Genomic DNA, 22,146 nt, shown 5'->3' with positions numbered 1-22,146 from the left:
TTTTCTCATAAAGATAAGTAATGGACGTCTATTTTATAATGCCTTTTAGGATGGCAGGGGATTTTTTTTGTTGTTGTTGTTTATATACCCATTGTTGATTGAGAGCCTCTGTCCAACATTAGACTGTTGCCTTTGGGAATTGCTTTGAAAAGTCCTTTCTGTGCTTAAGTATGACAGAGCAGTGAGCTAAACACCACCATGTAATGCTTTTTCTAAAGCCCCAGCCCATGCGTCACCATTCACCACCACTTACCGTTAACTCCCGCTTCTCTTTTTGCCTCTTATGTATCTTATCCTTTGTTCGCTTTACGCAGGACATGTTCAAATTCTGCTCAGTTGCTCCTTTTACTTCCTGTTGTCCTGCTATTGATTGACATCTGTGTTAATATTTTCTGGATGAAATCAGAGTGAAGTGTTTATCTTCTTTGCACCACTTCTCATTGATCACATCATTCCGCTGAACTGCCCCATCTGATATGGTGTGATTATCCTCTACCTCCACCGGGGTCTAAGTGGACCTCTATCAGCCTGCACTGCCTTTTACTTTCAAGCAACCATCTGATATCGTACACAGCTTTTTATCGATGGGCTTACCCTCTTTTTCCTCTAAAAATCTTGTTTAGAGAAATAGCTGGTGAAAAACACTGAAATCTAGAGTAAATACTGGGCAGGAGCACAATGCACAATCAGTGCTAGTGCAGTAAAACTGCAGAGCTTCAACATCAGTACATAGAAATAAATGTCAGTGCCACATAGTAGCAGATTAAGACTATTCTTACATGTTTAATAATGATCAAATTTATGCTAATTTTTTAAATATTTTTTAGCAATAAGATAAGATAAGAGATAAGATACGATATTCCTTTATTGATCCCACAATGGGGAAATTCACAGTGTTATCAGCAGCATAAAACATACACATAAACATACACATACACGTAAAACAAACAGTCATATAAATTTGAATAAAAAAATGTTTAAAAAGGAGAGTGCAAATATGGTTTGATATGAATGTAGTGCAATGGTTATAAATATATATATATATATATATATATATATATATATATATATATATATATATATATATATATATATATATATATATATATATATATATATACGGATTTGTATACAATACACAGATTTACTGTTTTATTAACAATGAGTTGAGTATAAAACAGTAAATTTGTGTATTGCTAAAAAATATATTGTTATTGTTGTGTGAAATGTGGGTTTTGTAAATATGTGTATGTGCCACTTTTTGCAAATGAAAAAAAAACCCCAAAAAAAACCCAAAACAAAAAAGCAAAGAGGTGCTCTTTAGAGTGTTATTTAATGTTACCTAACGCTACCACTTTGCTTCCTATTTAACATACAGAGGGCAATTGGGTGTCAAAATGAAAAAGGTGAATTTCTTTCAATGATTACTAAGAAATAAATTGTGCTTGAATATATAAATGTTAGGTAAGTTTTGAATTTTAGTTAAATTTTAATTTTAGTTAAGCTTAAATTTTAAGTTAATTTTAAGTTTTAAGGTTGAAATTAGAAGTGAAAATAAAGTGAAAATAAACAGCAGGTTTTTAGTTATGCCTTACGCTAAGGTGCATCATATGGATGATATACAGATATCTGTTGTTTTTTGTTCCTTTTTCCTAAAATTAAACTTTAACTCAAAATATTCTCGGCAAAATGTATGTTGACCATCCAAACAACGAAAAATGGAACCAGTGTGACTCATGTCGAAAATTCACCTACACTTTTGTGAACAAAATCACCACATCAGCTTAAGGTGGATCCCCTTAATATTTAAAGAATCACAGAATATTTTACACAGTTTTCTACTTTGGTCACTCAAGGGAAATTATTCACCCTACTAAATGTACTGACTAAAGGTAGACACTGGAAAATATTTACATGAAAACATATCTGTATGCAGGAGAAAGTAAAACAATATGGTTTTTGCCTAAATTGTCTGTTGTGTCATTCTTTTTCAGGTCAAAGTGGACAATGTGAGTGATTTCCAGGACATTGCCAGTGTGGTGGCCATCACCCAGACCTACTGCACCACAGAGCCATTTATAGACGCCAAGTATGATATTAGGGTGCAGAAAATTGGTGCTGACTATAAAGCGTATATGTAAGTATGCAGGGGGGAAAAACTATTTTCTTTATTGTATTCATACATTGAATTCTGTAAAAAATATGAATATAAAAAATATATGTCATTGGAGGGTCAGTGACACTGTGTTGTTAATGGACCGTGAATCCCAGCTGTTCTTATTTATTTATAGTGTTAAAAACAATGCTTCCAGTTAAAAGGATGATAAAATTCATCTGTCTATCTGTGTTTATCATTTCTACAATGAAAGGGTTGTGGCTGTAATAGTTTAATGGTCAATTATTCCATGTTTTCCAGGCGGACATCTATCTCCGGTAACTGGAAGAGCAACACTGGATCTGCCATGTTGGAGCAAGTCGCCATGACCGACAAGTGAGCACTGCTTCCACATTAGTATTTCTCAGGCTGTCCCTGTGTCACACATGTCACTCCGGTATTATGTCACAGTTAGTCATAGTGTATTCATAGAGCAGACTCACTCGGCTCAAACCAGTTCACATGGGTAAATGCAGACATTTGGAAATTACTTGATATTTTTAGTGGACGGCACAGTGTATTTATCATTTGTGCATTCATGCAGAAACAGATGAGAGGGAATTAATGTGGAGTTTATTTAATGATAACAGCGTTCCCAGTTGGAAGCTGTGGAAATTGACATTGCGCTGCCTTGCTCGTGGCTAAAAACTGAAGCTTTTTCACAGCATTGCAGAAGGAGTGCAGGTGTAATTAATAGCATAAATAATGCATGGCTTACTGAGACATCCAAATGGAAAAACAAGCCACAATATCAGCTGGAAAAAAAAGTTTACCCTACAACAGCTTGAAACAGGGATGTGAGAATACTGAAGTACTGGTGTTATTGTCATATCTGCTGCTGTTTTTTTCCATTATTCACCTCCTCACCTCATAACTGTATTGCAATGCTGCTGCTTTTGTAAAGAGAGTAGATATTCTATTATAGTTGATTCTTTATACCATATATACAATTTTTACCTCTTTTTTTAGTGCATGGCATTTAATATCAAGGTGAGAGATAAACAGTATCTTAATTCTCTGTATGTCCTGTGCATTTAGTGAATTGACAATTAAAAATCTATTAATATTGAATCTTTAGTCAGTCTTCTGATTGTGAACAAATAAAATACAGACTTGGAAACTTTAAATGTCATTAGAGAAAACCGGATCGATGGGTTTGTTTTTGCCAGAGTTTGAGTATGTGCACCTTTCCTGACAGTATGTCAATGTGATTCAATACAAACCCTGGTGCAGCCACAGTGTGCGGCTGCGGCACCGTAATGGCCTGGAGCTACACAGTATTAGTAGAGAGGCTCAGTAGTAGTATTACTGTCAGGAAACATGCCCTGAAGAGAAACGTGTGCACTTGTATCAGCATACTGAGCTCTAACTGTTCATACGCCAATGTTATTGATGAAAGGAGGTGCACACTTTGCAATCCAAGCACAGTGGTAAAAGTTCTGTTTTACCTCAGCAAAGTCATGACCAACCTCCAAATAGTTACTGAAAACAGAACACAGCGATCCATATTAAACCTAACCCAGTTGTCATATATTCTTCTCTCTGGAACAGGTATAAACTGTGGGTCGATACTTGCTCAGAGATTCTCGGAGGTCTGGACATCTGTGCTGTCAAAGCCATCTGTGGCAAGGATGGAAATGACTACATTACTGAGGTAGGAACCCACAACACAGGGAAGGGTAATAAATGTTAAATTACACTTGAATCATTATTTTTCTGCCGTATTATCACATATTTACCAACTGCAGTGTGATGTTTAAAATCTTCATCATATTGGCATCAACCTGTGTTTCATAGGAGTACTAATAAGGAGTCTTAGTGTTAAATTTAGCATGTCTGGCCTAATTTATAGTGTTGGAGCATCAGATTGTTTAGCTGGGAAAATAATTATTGAACCTACCCTGAATACAAATTATGATTTCAAACACACAACCTTTAGATGGTGCTGTGATTAATAGAAGAGTATCTGCTCATTTTACTTAACTGTGGCTGGGAACAGGGTTTTGCAGGTCATTAAAAAGCAATAAAAGTCATTGAATAGATTTTGTAAAAATTAAGGCCTTAAATGGCATTAAAAAGGATTAAATTGGATGTCCAGAGGCATTAAAAGAACATATATAAATATATAAAAAAACATATATACTGGGAAAAAAAGGATTGTTTTTCACGTTTTTCTTTGATTATATAATCATTTAATAATTTTGATCAAAAGTATAGTGTGATGATTGACAGGTGGAACCCTTCGCACGAAGATGCAACACCAGATGCTTGGAATGTAACGTGCTGTGAGCATGTTCATGCTGTGGCGAAAGAGTGGAGGGAATATTAGCAAATGTAGGAAAAATGGGGAAATGCCAGTTTGAGCAGAAGTGATTGGAGGAGGAACTATTCAGAACCTGGTTAAATCCTTTCAACAGTAAACCATATGTATACAGGGTGGGGAAGCAAAATTTACAATATTTTGAGGCAGGGATTGAAAGACAGTGTATGACCAGTTAGTTTATTGAAAGTCATGAGAATTTATTTGCCACAAGAAAATTTACATAATAGAAAATGTTTTTATTCTGTGTCCTCCTTCTTTCTCAATAACTGCCTTCAAACGAGTGTTCCTCAAATATTCGGGTGACAACTTCTCCCATTCTTCTTTAATAGTATCTTCCAGACTTTCTCGTAATAGTTTTGCTCATAGTCATTCTCTTCTTTCCATTATAAACAGTCTTTATGGACACTCCAACTATTTTTGAAATCTCCTTTGGTGTGACGAGTGCATTCAGCAAATCACACACTCTTTGACGTTTGCTTTCCTGATTACTCATATGGGCAAAAGTTTCTGAAAAGGTATGGATAATAGTGTTAGGTATGATTATGACATCAATATATGTTTGGTTTCAAAACAATTGACGTAGTGCCTGCTGAGAAAAAACAACTAAATGTTCATTGTAAATTTTGCTTCCCCACCCTGTATATAAAACTATGTATAAAACTGTATCTGCAGTTGGACATGGGCATTAAATTTGTTTAAAGTGGCATTAAAAAGAGGCATTAAAAAGCATTAAATTAGATTTGCTGATACCTGCAGAAACCCTGTTGGAAATAGAACATAAATACAGTGTAGAGTTGAATTTGAGGTGGCAGGTCTCATTACCTAAGGCTGTAATGTGGAGCTTGGAGGCACTGACAGCAGCCAGGTGGAGGTCCTCTGAAGAGGTTTGAGTGACAGACAGTAGCAGACTCTGGAAGAAAGATAAGTTCAGGTAGAGAAAAGACACTGAAATCGTTTATAGTCACACACAGGAAAGATAATAACAAAGGAAAATGGACTCTGGACTTGTGGAAGAAGTGGATTATTGGTGGAATGAGTGACTAATCTGTAGCTGGAAATGGACTTTGAAGAGTTTTGGGAAGTTGGATTACTGAAGAATGACACCTTAGAGCCAAAGGACACACCTTGTAAACTACAGGCCCAAATAGGCAGTAAATTAGATACCAGCAAGACAAGTGAAGAAGTGGAAACACAGGATCTGGAGCAGAAACAATTTTGAATGGCCAATATTTATACCAGCTCAGGGAGCAACTTTAACAAGCCACAGTTTGTAGAACACAGTCTGGAGCGCTAAAGAGAAGGCTGGTTCTCTCTGCTCTGCATTGGATCGATTTGGCAGTAAGTGCTGAGCCACTCAGCAGTATCGGTCAACTGAACGGCCTCGTCCATGGAAAAGTGGCATCAACCGGATCAATTCTTGTCAACGTTCTTGTAGCTGGAAATGAATAACTGGAAAAAATAGTAATATTTCACATATGGTTATGGCTAAATGCTCTATTTGAAATGCAGTAAACAAGCTTAGAGTTGGTCATGGTCTGACTGGCAGAACAGGAAAATAAATCCAAAAGTGCTGGATCATGGGCTTCAGTCAGAAGTTTAAAGGAAACGAATAGAAAGAAACTGACGGCACAGAGGGGAGTTTCCTCAACACAATGGACAACTTGGATCAGAGTTTGGTCATAGATCATAGACCCAACTGTTATTAGTCCACCTCTAGTTTTGAGACATAATTTAACCCTTTCATGCAATTATGAGAACCTTGGTCACAATATTTGTGTGTTTTTATTCCAGTTTAGGCATGAAAAAAACCATGTGATTCAGTTTTTTTTTTTTTTAAGGAGTTACAAAACTGTCCACTCAGCCGGACCCCGTGCATTTAATTTTTGAAGCAAAGAAACCTGTATTTAAAACCTAATATCAGAAAGTGATATGGAAAAGTATGAAAAAAAACATTTTTAATGCTGCTAATCAGATGTTTTCCCACATTTTGACATACTCCAATACGAGTTATTATTCATTTCATGGAGATAATATGCAAAAAAAACCTTGTTTTGTTTGTTGATTTACACTTAAACATGTTACTCTAGATCAGGCTTATCTAGAACAGCATAGTTACAGTAATGGTATGAAATGCACTGTATGGGATGATGCATAAGTGTCCACTGTGTCGGCTGATATGGAACTAAAACAATAAAACCCATGAATATACAAGAGAACAGCTGGAGAATAACTGTCCACTGTAGTGACCAGGATGCATGAAAGGGTTAAGCTCCTCTCTCCCTCATTTCCATGGCTTTGTGTTGTGATCTGGCAAGTTCTAAATCTTTTTTTTTTTCTTATTTTACAACAAATATGGTTAAACATACATTGCACGAACAGCAGGGTCAGGGAGTCACACTTTACATAGGAAAAATAATAAATGGGTACATAGATAAATATGCATTCTCACACTGTAAATGTGTATATAAGTTACACCTGCTTAAACGGGTTTAAGCAGGTAGCATTTTTGAAGTTTTTGAGCTAAGAAGAGGGTCCGCTTTTTCCAGTGTCCTTCTCCTACATCCTTTGTTAGCCTCATATTATAGGTGATCTGCTCCATATGATGTAACGGATTCACAATAGTGTTTTTGAAGCTGGCATCTCGTGATGGCTTTCTTGCCGGCTGCCATGAAAATCTTGGTAAATAGGAATCATTCTTGTTTAAATCCCCTCGGGTAAGCCCAAGGTACAGTTTGGGAAAGGACATATTAACCTCAAAGCCTAGTGTTTTAGAGATTATTTTGGACACTTCCTCCCAAAACAACCTGATACAGGGACAAGACCAAACTATATGAGCGTGGTCCACCATTATTCTACCGCACCTCCAGCAAGGCAGTGGGGTCCCCATTTGTTTAGATTTTTGTTTCTAAATCACTTTTACATCAAAGCACATGTCAGTGATTGTTGCATGTTCTTCCAGGTTGTGGGCTCATCTATGCAGCTGATCGGTGACCACCAGACAGAGGACCGCCAGCTCATCTCAGAGGTTGTACTGGTTAAGATGAACCAAGCTCTTGCAGCCAAGGCCTCTGGTGCTGCCCGTTCCCCCGCCCGCTCTCCTCAAGGCCAGAAGCCGACTACTGTGCAGCCCCAGCAGGTATGAAATAGAGCTGCACAAAACCTGTGGAGTTGCAATATGGAGAAGGGTGCTTCTATGAAACTGGCTTCATTTTGGTACTTGGCACTTTGCCAGCTTTTTAGACACAATAATAAAAGAGAAATTTAGATATATTTCCCCTCAGAATGTACCTAATGATGACCTCAAATAAATGCAAAAAAAAAAAAAAAATTGTACCCTTGCTCTGAGCCTTCCCAAAATTAATGAATTTTTAATCAAATATTGGGGCCAAAAATAGGACTAAAATTGGGACAGGAAAAACTACCTAGGTGTCTGTGCATTTGTCAGGAGTTTTTCTAATCCAGACATGCAGGTTTTTCATGAATCTCAGTCTCATTCCAGGTTTCGTGTGTAACCCATTGTGTCCACTCGTGTTACATGCAGAACCTGCCTATTTAAATACATATAAATCGTGAGTGATTTTGCAACAGCGGTCATTTTTGTGAAACACTCTGCCTTGCATAATTACTTTGATTCCCAAAATGTACCTGTGAGAGAATAAAAAGATATTCCAAAAAATAGTAGCCCGTAATTTTTGTGTCCTTTTTGTTGTGTTACATGTGGATTTTTGTATAAAAATAATATGAAAAAATATAAAAATGTGTTATATGTGAAAAATGGTTTCTCTTTTATCTCAGTAAGGATTTATTTTTAAAATAGACCCAAAGTGCTTCCAAACTTGCTTCATAACATTAGTCTACATCTGGTTTGAATATTTAGCCCCTATGTCCTGTTTTTAGGACCAGTTTCATAGAAGCACCAGAAACTAAAACTGATAGTTTTAATTTTGCAAAATATTATGAGGCAGTTTTTAAAAATGGCTCTACAATGACGACAGAAATCTCCGGTCCAAAATCATTTCACCATAACACTTCACTGCTGATTCTTCACCAGGACGCTCTCACTCATGTTTGCCTTTCTTTCCCATTCTCCTTCTCGTCTCTCTTTGTTTTTTCTCTCACCCCTCTTTCTCACCCAGAGTGCTGCCCTGAAGGAAGGACTGGCGGATCCAAACAGGACTTCGGGTCAGCGCCCTCAACCTCAAGGTGGTCTGAACCCTGTTCTCCATTGAAATACAAGTGCTGCTACTCTTGAGCCAAAACATGCGTAGGATACTCTTTGAATCAGCCATGGGACAGCTCTCAGATATTTTGAGATAGTGTTCTCAAAGAAGAATGTATTTTTTGAAAAATGTCATACAAATACTGCCATTAGAGATGAAGCTCACTGAGGAAAGTTTTTAATGTCACAGTATTTAACTAGAGCATTTTAGCCAAAATAGAGGAGAATAAATTTTGACAAGCACCCATAAAAACAAGGTGATTTGAGGGAATGAAGTTATATGCAAACACTGTTAATAAAAACACTTACCTTGCCTCAGATACAACCATAAAGCTTAGCCAGGTGTTTATCCAATAGACATAAAGATATCACTGCCCATTATCATTGCCTTACATTATCACCCTGATATCATGGCTGTAATGTGGAACCATGAAAAGGAAAACAGAACCCTCCTCTGTTGGATTTGGCTTTGGCCAGTCTCAGTATAATCTGTGACTTCCACTTGAATTAACCAGAGCGTGTACAGTCCAGTGCACTTCACCAGTGTAACTGCAGCCACAGCTTATGTGCTATTGTGGTGATGTTTGTGCTCAGGGCTGATGTGTAGAAACTTAATGTGCCTGCAAAACGCAGTGGTAAAACAGGCTGTGACTCAGTGGATTAACAAAGCCATCATTAGTGGAGTTATATTGTTCGCCAGTGATTGTGTTTGCACGTCTTTTCTTATCTAGAGTCATTTCTTTCTCATTTTGCATGGATGTGAAAAATGCACGGACATCATGTTGTATTTAATAAATGTACTCGTGTTGGTTGTATTCTAACATGTGCCTACAGTGTTCAGATGTTGAGATGTGCGGATCACATCACATCGCTTTTTAGTGTGTGTGAATCATACATTTACAACATTGCCTTTTAAAGATAATACACTGTGAAAATGATCAGATAGTGGTACGTATGTTTTTATTTGTGTAGATGGTCTGTTTGTGTTTTTATGCATTTCTAAACAGGATATAGGAGCGTAAATGTGCTGCTTTAACTGTGCAAGTTACATTTTGATCAACTCAGCCGAGTATCTGTTTTGTGACTAACGCTCAACTTATGAATTCTTCTTCATATTTTTTATCTTAATGGTGGAAGTAAGTTAATGGTAAACTAAATGATTTCTATCAAGAAAGAAATCATTTCACAGATCTGAATGTTTTGTGAATAAATGCTCAGTTTTGTCTTTGGTTTTAAATGAACCTTAGACACTGTTCAGTACCTGGTTACATGTTTTATGAAAGACAATAAGCATTTGATTTCTTTCATTGCATGGTCATTCCTTACTTGCCTGGATCCAGACCGCTGAATTACTGATATTTCAGGGTTTGTATCCATGCAGTTTCTTATTGTGTCACCCCTTAAATTTTCTTTGTACAAATGGTATTTTCTTTGGTTTTTATGCGTCGTGAGTCCCAAGCAACCATTGGGAAGCTTTATGACAAACTCTGATCAAAAGTAAGACTCATAGCCATTTTGCTGCCTGACAGCACTGACTCTCTGACAATGTCTGGGATGAATTTTCATGAGCTTCTTAAGTTACATAACCCCAAATCAAGAGCAATTTTACTTAAAAACATGAAAACCTAAATTAAAATGCATTATATTAACTGCTTCCAAAAAAAAAACCAATTTAAGAAGACTGCCAACCATAATCCTCCTTCTTGTAAATTTAATGAATAATAATGACTTTGGAAACTCATCCCTGCTTAGTGTGTTTCTTCTCTGCATGTTTAATCACTTTAATCTTCTGTGTCGCATGTTGTTGCTTTGCTGCCTGAGTTGTTTAATGTTCTCAATTATGAGTTTTCTGGTCTTCTTTTCTGATGAGTGTGATCTTCCTTTTTTGTTTACTTTCCTTAGTTCTCATTTTCTTCTCTTTAATTTCCTTCAGTTATTTCTTCTTTCACCCACCACACAACTTTCTAATAGTCATATGAGTTTTTGCGCATAGAAGCAACTAACTGTTGGCATGATAGGAGTCACCACACCTCCTCTTAACTGTTGATCTGCTGCCCCCTGTTGGTCATTACAGTCTGAACTTTCAGAGCCTGCTTTGCCACAGTCTGTTCTTGACAGATTAGTTTCTTGTAGGTTAAGATTTCTATGAATGTGAGAGATCAGTTTGTGAATGGGCATGTGGAGAAGCTCATTATCTGTATCATGTTCTGCTTTGGTCTCTTGATGATTGTTACTGGTTTTCTAACTGCTGCAGTGAAATAACTGGTGCAAGATAAAAAAAATTAAAAAAGAAAACACTGATGCTTATTCATTTCCTCTGTTTATGCTTGTTTTTCTCTAAATGCTTCTGCTTACTCTGTATCTCTGTATTGCCAGAATATTCTAAATAACTCTTTCATCACCACTTTTCAGGGGCACCAGTGAAATCACAGAGTGTAGACCAAACATCAGAGTCAGCTAAGAGAGCATCTGAACCAGTACCAAAGCCTGCCCAGGCCCAGAAACCTGGTCCAACTCAAGCTCAGAAACCAGCACAGGCTCAGAAGCCCAGTCCTGTTCAGAAGGCGGCGTCAGTCACAAAGCCACCGGTCCAGAGGCCTCCGCCCATGACGAGAGCCCCATCTGTTACCAAGTCAGCACCGGAGCCTCCCGCTGCCGCCGCTCCAGCCAAAGCCTCGCCATCATCCCCCGCTAAAACCGTAGGAGCAGCTCCAGCCTCTCCCCCGACCAAAGCAGCAGCAGCAGCAGCAGCAGCCCCTAGCCCCCCTCCCACCACAGCCCCCACCTCTGCCCCATCCTCAGCTCCCACCACAGAGCAACCCAAGCCCCAACCTCAGGGCTCCCCCTCTGCAGCTCCTGGGAAACCAAAAGAGCTGCCCCCCAAACCCACACCACCCGCAAAGCCTATCCCACCCGTACGCAGGAATTCCAAGCCACAGCTCCAGCCAAAGCCCCAGACCCCCCCTCCCCCCAGAGCTTCACCCAAACCGGCCGTCAAGGCCCCGGCACCCACTCAAGCCTCAGATTCCGCCCCAGAGCCCACCCCAGCACAGGTTCAGTCCCCAGCCGCAGCCACCCAGTCCCCACCTCGTGTCCAGTCTCCAGCCAAGCCTCAGCCCCAGGCCAAGCCCCCCTCACCTTCCCCAAACCCAGAGCCTGTCCCGGCTGAAGCAGCAGCGGCCCCTACTGAGGCCCAGGGCCCTGTGGAAGAACAGCCAGCATCCCAGCAAAAGACCCATCCTCTGCTGAAGTAAGAGCAACTCACTGTTGATAATGCAAAGACATGCATTTCAATGGGTCATACTTTATAATCAGGACGTCAAATGTCATATTTAGGTACATTTAGCCCTTTTAACATGACAGTGTAATTAATATGCTGGTGAAAGTGAGAATTATCTGTCATTATTCTCAACATAGTCCACATGATATGTGCCAGATTTGAGATGAAATGTTCAGTTTTTCACAAAAGCTTGAAACTCAGACATGTAGTTTGGGTGCTGAACATTGTTAGAAGTTGAAAAATCTCCTATGGTGGCTAGTTTCCTTTCAGCCACAACCAAATTACAGAGTGGGCGTCCGATCTCCTGAATCAAACATGATACTACAGATAAAGTGATGGGTATTCTGGTTTCATAGTCAAGGGTTACAGTGATACCATACATCATAGGTTCTGAGAGGGGATGCTGATTGGTAATATTTTTAGATTATTAAGATAAAAAAGTGAGTTAGATGTGGAATTTTTACAATCATTCTGCAACCATGGAACAGGCAATCTATGTTTTTTGGAGCTGTGGCTTAGAAATATTTAGGGCTGTTACAGTATAGGAGACTAAATATTTGTATGCAGTTAATAATATGTGAAAGCTGGCAGACCATTCCATCATGAATCAAGATATTTCCACCATAAACTGAAGTGAAAAAAGTATAAATTGGTTAATAAAATTCACCAGGTTCAAATTAAATGTCCACCCTATGCCACACAGCATACGCAACTGTTCAGCTAAGTAGTTCACTGTCAAACAAACATGCTCCAAAATAAGATAAGATCAGATAAGATAAGGCTTTATTGATCCCACCATGGGGTAATTTCACAGTTGACAGCAGCAACATATAACACACAAGTGCGAAGAAAAAGACAGGTAGAAAAAAAAAAACAAGTGAGAAATGAATTATAAAAGAAAATGAGAAATTTGTACAGTTTGTACTGTTTGATTTGTACAAATATGTATATAAATAGAGAATTAGGTTATTTGATCATCATGCTGGCGGCACATGGTGGTGCAGTGGTTAACACTCTCTCCTCACAGGAGGAAGATCCTAGGTTTGGGTACTCCGGCCCCCTCCCAGTCAATCTAAATTACCAGTAACTGTGAATGGTTGTTCATCTGTATATGTAAGCCCTGTGATGAACTAGCCAAACGTCCAGGGTGTACCCTGCCTTCACCTGTTGGTAGCTGGGATAGGCTCCAACACCTTGTCGAGGACTAAGCAGTTCAGAAAATGAAGAAATGACCTTTGTGTTGATGCACTGATTGGTCTTACATCAACTGCACCGTCAGGATCTCACCTCTCAACATGCATACAGCAAACAGAATATTATAAAGTCAAGGTTATATTCTTAAATACTGTGATTTTATTTCTCACAGTGCCACTGAATTTATCATTAACTCTTAATCTGAACAGTTTTTCAGATACTGTATATGGTATCATTTGTAATCCTTGATTATAGTTAGTGGTAGATATCACAGTTAATCTTTTATTTTATTTTATTTTAGCACATAACAGTTTAATACATTGTTGACTTAAAATATAAAAAACAAACAAACAAACAAAAAACAAAATACATGTAAAGACAAAAGAATAATAACGTGAATAATACTAAACATCAAACAACATGTGTATGGGAGGGGTAGAAGCCAAAAAGGCTTATAAAACACCACGCCCATATAAACAAAAGAATGAACTAAGAATAAAATAAAATAATTTTACAGGCAACAAAACATAATGGGTCCAGCTATCTGACATCATTTACCAGTTCACTTTGGGATGAGTGAGTCAAAGCAAATATTCTGCAATCAATTTGTATTTTAGTCTATTCCTATATATTGATACTGACGTAGAGGTATCTAAGACATCTAGATGAATGTTCCATAATTTAGCACCATGAAATCTAATTGAAGACTGATTATGAGATGTTTTACATAAAGATAAATGCAGATTTGCAGACTGCCTGGTAGGATATCGATGAATCTGGGAGAAGTGAAGAAAATAATGCTTGATATATGAAGGTCAGTCAGAATCATACAGCACTCTAAAAATAAATGTGCAAGTCAGAAGCAAGGTTATTATCGATAACGAAAACCAACGAAATGAAGAAAACTAGAATTGTAAAAAAATTTTCATTAACTGAAATAAATAAAAACTATAATTAAAAGAAAAAAATGATAACTAACTGAAACTGTATTGTGTGTTTACAAAACAAACTAAGACAGATAAAAATTATGGATAAAATTCCCTTCGTTTTTTGTTTTTTGTCAATGTCGGATTGATATGAAATCGATTTATTTCCCTCAAGCCATTTTAGCTGCTGGCACCATATGATCTTTAACGGTCCGTCACTTCTCATCACTTGTGGTTTACAGTCGTCTTCTGGTCCTCACTCTACCTGGAAACATGGAGACTAAAGTTGGGAGAAAGCAGCAGAGTCCTGTCTGGGATTTATTTGAATACGACGGAGAAGAAAAGATATGAAAAAAACTGAAACTAAACTAAAACTAAGCATTTAGAAAATAATGAAAACTAATAAAAACTAGCAAACCTGCTCTAAAAACTAATCAAAACTAACTGAATTAGAGGGAAAAATAAGTCAAAACTAAATAAAACTAAACTATAATGAAAAATCCAAAACTATTAGAACCTTAGTCAGAAGGCGGTTAATTTCAAAAATGTTTAAGAAGTTAAATTTGTAAAACAAAGTTGCACTTGGTGCCTCTGGTATGGAAAAAGTATCTTTTCTAAATAACTTTTTCTGAAGTAGTAATATTTATTTGGTTCAGGAGATGTTATATCTGTGACGTTTCAATGTCTCTCAGTGTCTGAACATGTTCAGGGTCCCTAAACGTACACATGCAAGTTTCATGCTTTCATGAAAAAATTAACATCCTTTTTATCTCCAGGACTAAGGATCATCATACTGTATATTTGACATTGCAGCCCGCTCACACATTTCCCTGTTTGTCTTCCCTCCTCACTTCCCATCCCACTAACTCTTTCAACATTCCCATAATCCTCTTTCCCCTCCTCATTCCTCACTCTGTCTCATCCTTCCTCCCCTTGCTTCATCTCCTCTCCGTCCCTTCCCAGTAAGTCCCAGTCCCTGACCAATGCCTTCAACGCCTTCAGCGACTCCTCTTTCTTCCGCGGGGTCTCGGGTTCTGGAGGCGATGGGCAAGAAGAGGCGAAGGCCGAGACCATTCGCAACCTACGAAAGTCCTTCGCCAGCCTTTTCTCTGACTAGACCTAGACCGGAGGCGTAGTCGGCCCCCTTATAGTATGAGTCTGGCCCTTTTTCCTATTGGCCAGTGATGACTTGATTGACATTAAATGTGAACCAGTCTGAGATTAAACTTTGTGTGTTGACTGTACTGTATTCCCTCCGTCCCGGTCCCTCCTCACCCTACACTTTGAGCTTCTCTGTGTGAGTAACAGTGAAGCATGCTGGGTAGGATGTTCTGTGAATGATGTTATACCAGAGTAAGTGGATTGAAGGAGTTAAGTCATTGAAACAGAAGAGAATAGAAAGAGTATCATAGAATAGAATAAGAAAACATTTATTTTTCCCAGAATACATTTAAGCAACACTATCAGAATTAAATGCAAAGACTTATATTTAAGACTACAGATGTATATATTTAAATACATATATAAATATACACATAGAAAACTATAAAGGGAGATAAGCCAGTAATAAAAAAAAAATCCAGCAGCACTTGTCAATTTGATTTTGTCAGTGACATAACTCTTTCATTCAGTGGATGGATTTAAACATAACTTAAATAATATTAATAATAATAATGATAATAATAATAATAAGGATATTTAAGATGAAACAGTTTCACCTATGGTTCCAGTATTTCAAAGTGAGTCCGTTTTGGTTTGTGAGTGAATTAGTAAAAGAAGAAAACTTTAAAGATTTGTTCCTGTGTAAATCCAGCCGTCGTGTCTCTGGTCTGTGGTTACTGATGTCTGGGCTCATCACCGCCACACAGTAGCCCCCTCCCCCCACTCCCCTTCCCCACTCTTCCTCCTTTTTTGTCAAACAGCCTTGAATTTATTGTCATGTGAGGGAGTTGGAAATATGTGTATGTTCATCTGTGTTCAATTGTTATGCATGGCTCCTCGAAGTGGCTCAGTGTGACTTTTGGAGCAGAAAGGACTTCTATAAGTGTTGAGTTTTACCCTCCGTTGCCTCTCTCTCTCTCTCTCTCTCTCTCTACTCTTTCTCTCTCTAGATGTTGTAGCCTTATTGTGTACATGTTTTCAATTCACAGCTGCATTTGCTAGCTGTGCAGACCTGGGATCATTGCAACAACGAACGCATCCATTTACTTAAAACAAATCAAATGCTTAAGGTTGGATCGATGACTGTTGCGTCAAAGGTTATTGGGTCGGACTTTGTTATTGTGAAGTAAGTGAATGCGTTTCAGATAACTCATGTCTGTAGCTGTGACTGGTGATTTCTTGTTTCACCTCTGTGTAGATCTATCAACAGTATCGTACTTTGTTGATTATTCTCATAAAAAGACATTGAGACAGTAGTGCAATAACACCTCGACATGACTGTTGAGCGCTGTCACCCTATTATAAATATAACTATGATCATAAATACAGGATCTGTGTATCTGTTCAACACCTTATTCTTACTGTACATTCCCTTTAAGATTCCTTTCAGTGGATGCTTTTCCGGGTTGCTTTAACAGCAGTCAGCAGCTGGATGTCAGATTAACACGCCATATTCAACTGCAGGAGTATATTAGTGAAGTAGGACTGAATATAAGGCAACCTGGAATACACCCTGTACCTTAACTGGTCATTTTCAGTTTAGTTCACGTGTGTAAAAGAAAAAAAAAAAAACTTTTAAAAAGCATATCAACCCGTCTGCTTCTCAGTCATCAGTACTCTGTTGCAAGTAAATTAAGACATATTGTATTTGTATGTATGTACGTGTCATCTCAGGAGTTTATTTTTTGTAATATATTTATTTATTTATTTATTTTTTGAGGCTCTATATTTATGGTACAGTATATATTGTTTGTTTTGTATTGTGTTTTTATTTGTAACGCAATACTGCTTTGCATGATCTGGTGACCAATAATGTTGATTTCTTTTCTGTACAGATAAAAGTTAATAAACATGTGGTTCCATCATTCACTGATTCACTAAGTGGGATTTTCTCTTCTTATCACAGGAACTATATACGCTACATGTGGTATATTAACTCTATATAGGGCACTCATTGAAATACTCAATGGAATTCAAAATTTCAACCTTGTACTGGAAAAAAATCTAAATCTTACCAAGTTTATTTTTTTCATTTCTTGTCAAAATATCTCGTCACACTTCAAATAAAACATAATCACCTAAAGAGTAACTTTTCAGTGAGATATAAGAGCTTATTTTTAGACAGTAGATGTTGAAAATCTTATTTCAAGAAATCTTACCAAAATAATTTTCATTTGTTCCAATGGCAGATTTTTTTGCTTAATTCAAGCAAAAATAACTTGTATTCATTTTTTTAAAAATTGTTTTTAGAGGGGCCTTTTTTTCCAGTGTAGTGTGTTATTGGACAAAGTCATCTACCTCCTCTTGCCTTAAAACGTCCGAGCAGACACTTGCCTAAAAGTAAACACATGCAGTAAAACAACTGTTATAAGGTCAAAAACTGACAAAAATCAGTCATATTCAATATTTACAGCTTAAAAATTTCTATAAAATCTCTCTAAATCACTGTATAGTTTTATAAAATTCAACATGCTTCTTAAATTCACTGAGGCACAGGATTGGCCCGATATTTAATGTTTGTGGAAATTACCAAAAATAGTCACTTGACTGATAAAGGGTTAAAACTGATGTGATGAAGTTAAAAATCATAGGTGTCAAAGTAATTTCAGTTCAGTTCAGGGGTTACATACAATCCACTTTGATTTCAAGTGGGTCCAACCAGTAAAATAATAGCATAATAACTTAATAATAATAACAAATCCAAATATTTGTCTTAGTTTTAGTGCAAAAAAGTAAAATTACAGGCTAACAATGTCCTTTCCCCTCCAAAAAAGAAAATGTGAATAACCTGAAAATTCATGAACAAACTGGAATTTCTTAAGGAAAACACACATTTTTAATAATAATATGCCTCAGCTTCATTCATCATTTACACCACATGTGTATTACAACTTACACATTGCAGTGGATCTACAAAAGCCACAACACAGTCAAAGGCATCTGGAAATAAAACATACAATGTTTAACCCATAAACACCCAGTGCTTCTTTTGACAGTTCCCAAATTTATTTTTCTCTCTATGTAACCATTCCTGAAGCAATTTACCATTATTAATTTTAATATTATCCTCTGTATTCTGTGTTTTTTCAGTGAAAATCATGTATTTTCTAATATTTAACTTACTGATCGTGTGGATGTTCAATAAAGCTCAGATTATAGTTGAGGATTATTCTATCATAAACAGAGAAAACTGAAGAAAAAGGGACTTTTTCAGCAAAATTTATCAATAGCTGGCAGTTAAAATCAAGTGTGTCCATCCTCTGTCATTGATCCAACTCCATGGGTTTTACTGGTGAATCACTGTAGAAGATGACAATGTTTCCATGGTAACTACAGAGCCTCTGAACGTCCAAATGGCTCATGTTTGATGACCATGAAAAGACGACAAACTGTATTTTACACCAATTATTTACAGATATTGTAGAGTAAGTGGATCAACAGGAATTAAACATTTTACATTAGTAGATGGTTTTGGTCGTCAGTAACTGTTTGGGTCTTTATGGGTTAATTTTATTATCAGTGCAACTCATCAATACTCTGTGACAACCTTGACTGTTAATGTCATCTAAGTCACTTTTGCACTTTGCAAATTCATCCCATGGGTCATATTTTTGACATTGCTGTTATGGATAAAGCAAATGAGCAACTAAAAGCCAATATAGATGCATCCAAAAGTATTTCACAAGTCTGTTCATGTGAAGAAAAGTGTTTCTTTTATATATACCAGTGTTTTTCAAACTTGGCGTCACAACCCCACATGGAGTCACCTGAAATTTCTAGTAACTGATAAAAAAAAAACAAAAGAAAGTTACCAATAAAAAATATCTTTTAATGTTTCAATATATATTTTATTATGATAAAAACACCACACACTTCTCCTACTAAAAATCAAGTTCAAATAAAATGCAGGATATAATATCTGACAGGGTATATCTTGGTTGACCCGATCATGTGACCGTGTGCATTACTACGTTTCAACCTGCCCAAACACAGTTGCAGTCAGAAAACCAGACCGAACAGAGTATATGTATGTATATTATACATTATATAGCCTAAACATCATCTAAAATTAATGTTTATTTGCAACATAGTATAGCAACTATTACATGATCAAAAACAAATTAAAAAATGTCTCCATTTTGGAGGGGTCGCCAGAAATTTGTGATGTTAAAATGAGGTTACGAGCCAAAAAAGGTTGGTAACCACGGATATATATACGTAGTCCTGAAGTTAAAACCTGAATTTATAAAGTCTCTCAAATCACTACAGACCATTGTGTTTTGAGAACTGCTCATAAAAAGCCTCTCCTTACCTGCTCATTAGATAAACTGCTTTATATTTTGGCGCAAAATGAAAAGAACAGCATAACTAATGTTTATAATGGAGTGGTCAATATTCAGATCAAGCAGAAAACCACAAATATTACTATGTTCAGTGCAACACATTAGTGTAAAGAACCAAATACAAATGAGGCTAATGGTATTTCTACAGTTATACTATAATGTACATACAGTGTACCTCGAATCATCTGCTGAGTAGAAGTTTTAAAACACGTGGCATCACCTTGACATTTATTTTTACTTCTATCATGATTATGTATTAGTTATGAAAGCCTCTGAGGTAAAGGTGAGTTTATTGGGAAGTTTATATTAAATTTACACTATGAAGAACACACATTCACACAGAATAACGTGTCAATAATGATTTCTCTACTGGGAGAAAAATATCTGCTTTTTCAATTCTCCAAGATGTCAGGATTTAGAGTTATACACAAGTCAATACATATCCATTAGTATCATATCATGGCAGTAATTTAGATCCATAAGTGATTAAAATTCAGATGCTTTCAATATGTGATGCAAATTTGGTGCAGTTCAAAGCGATGCAATGCTGAAAGCTGGAATTTTCAAAGCAGCCCAGATTGGAGAACTCGTTCCCTCACTCATTAGCAGTTTGGCATTTATTCATGCATTTATGCAACCATGATCAAACCACATGCGGATATGAAAATGTAAGGACATATGGGATGCACACTGCTGCTCAAAATCAATTTTCTCCACTCAAATCTTGATTTTTTCCACCCACTTCAGTTGACATAAAAGATGAACATGGTGTGATGAAGATATTTATATAATGGAAACCAGATAAGAAGGTACCAACATGATGCTAATTAGCGTTGGCTCCTTCAGTGGGAAACATACATCCCATAAGCACAAGACACAGTGAAACTTTTTAGAACACAGGTGTCAAACATGTGGCCTGGGGGCCAAATCCGGCCCACCAAAGGGTCCAGTCCGGCCCTTGGGATGAATTTGTCAAATGCAAAAATTACACTAAGCTATTAACAATCCTTTTAGTTCCGGTTCTACATTCAGACCAATTCAATCTCAAGTGGGCAGGATTCAGTAAAATACGATCATAATAACATAGAAATAATAACTCCAAATGTTTCTGTTTGTAAATGTTTTCATGTATTTCCACTAAAACAAAGTATAATTTCGCAAAAATGTGAATAACCTGAACAAATATGAACAACCTGAAAAGTCTGAAGAGAAGTCAGTACAATTTTAACAATATTCTGTCTGTTACTAAATATTTTGTGTATTTGTAGATCCACTGAGATCTGTAAGTTATAATGTACATGTGTAACTGATAAACTGAGGCAGAACGTTGTTAAATTACACTTATTTTTTCAGTTTGTTCATGTTATTCACATCTTTTGAAAGGATAGTTTGTAGATGTAAACCTTTTCATAATATAAATTAGCTTTTTTCGCTCTAAAACATAGAAAAAAGTTTGGAGTTGATATTTATACATCATTATGTTATTATTTTACTGGTCCGGCCCACTTCAGATCAAATTTAGCTAAATGTGGCCCCTGAACTAAAATGAGTTTGACACCCCTGCTTTAGAACAATTAGGAGCCAAAATAATGGGCACATATCTTCAGATTGTTAGACAAGATTGGACTTTTTTTCTTCTTCTTTTTTTACATGTTCATATAAATCAGTTCAGAAAGATTTCAGATTAGTCAAGATCAGATGATTTCCCTCTTGTAGAAGAAACCAAGTTAAGGAAAAAGAAAAAAAAAACCCTGACATTTGATCTTATGTTGTGTGAAAATATTGTCCTTCTTCTACTTAGTCAGCAGGGGGCACTATAAACATTTGAAAACATCTCATTTGCTTAGGTATTGATAAGTTGTGTGTTAAATGTGTGTGTTTGAGTGTGTGTGGTTATAAAGCATGATGTAACCCCATAATACGTTTGACTAAAAGGTGCTCCCACATCCCCACATTACTACAGAGTTACAGGTTTAGAAATTCTGGAAACTTTGGCATCAACAGTATCACTTGTCAACACTAATAAAAATAACTTATTATTAATATAATTACTAAATACTCACTTCACATTACTGTGTATGTGTTCCAGAGAAGATCTTAATCATTCAATCAATCGAGTCTTTTAAATAAAAACAGAAGAGGTTTATAACATTTTGTCCAATTTCCATATAACACTAAACTCTCTATCGAAGTTTGATGTAATGTGATAAAACATGCACTTTCACATTTACTCCCACTCCCTCTGTATGTAAAATGAAAACAGTGGAAACAGTCTTGGTTCTTGGTCCCTGTGAAGCCCAGTCAGAGGAGATCTGTGGGAACGTCTCCATCAGACTCCTCATAGGGACGTGGACGTGGGCGGTCAATGTACCAAAGCAAGCCTATACTCGCCAAACCCTGTTTGTCTTGGTGCTCATCCCAACCTGCTGGAGCCAATAACGCACAGGAGGCCCAGCTCGGAGCCAGGGAGGTGGTGGCCGGCTATTAGTTTGGTGAAATAATACAAAATAAAGATTATATTAACATATGAAGCTTCATCTCTGCT

At 36.9% G+C, this 22,146-nt stretch overlaps 1 protein-coding gene across 2 annotated transcripts in view; it reads left to right on the top strand.

Annotated features, from left to right (window-relative positions):
- Nucleotides 1–17,125, top strand: part of syn2b (synapsin IIb) — a 92,635-nt gene extending 75,510 nt beyond the window's left edge. For both annotated transcript variants that reach the window (XM_030134144.1, XM_030134145.1), the window contains 7 exons: nt 1,995–2,137; nt 2,417–2,491; nt 3,707–3,809; nt 7,438–7,614; nt 8,615–8,681; nt 11,110–11,947; nt 15,061–17,125. In XM_030134144.1, coding sequence (XP_029990004.1) covers nt 1,995–2,137; nt 2,417–2,491; nt 3,707–3,809; nt 7,438–7,614; nt 8,615–8,681; nt 11,110–11,947; nt 15,061–15,214 — 1,557 coding nt within the window. In that variant the 3' untranslated portion in view covers nt 15,215–17,125. The remainder of the gene's footprint in view (nt 1–1,994; nt 2,138–2,416; nt 2,492–3,706; nt 3,810–7,437; nt 7,615–8,614; nt 8,682–11,109; nt 11,948–15,060) is intronic.
- The last annotated feature ends 5,021 nt before the right edge of the window (nt 17,126–22,146 follow it).

Source organism: Sphaeramia orbicularis, chromosome 5, assembly GCF_902148855.1.
Source record: "Sphaeramia orbicularis chromosome 5, fSphaOr1.1, whole genome shotgun sequence".
In the NCBI taxonomy this organism is placed as follows: Eukaryota; Metazoa; Chordata; class Actinopteri; order Kurtiformes; family Apogonidae; genus Sphaeramia; species Sphaeramia orbicularis.
The sequence above is the reverse complement of the archived record's forward strand: the minus strand, read 5'-3'. Positions and strand labels throughout refer to the sequence as shown.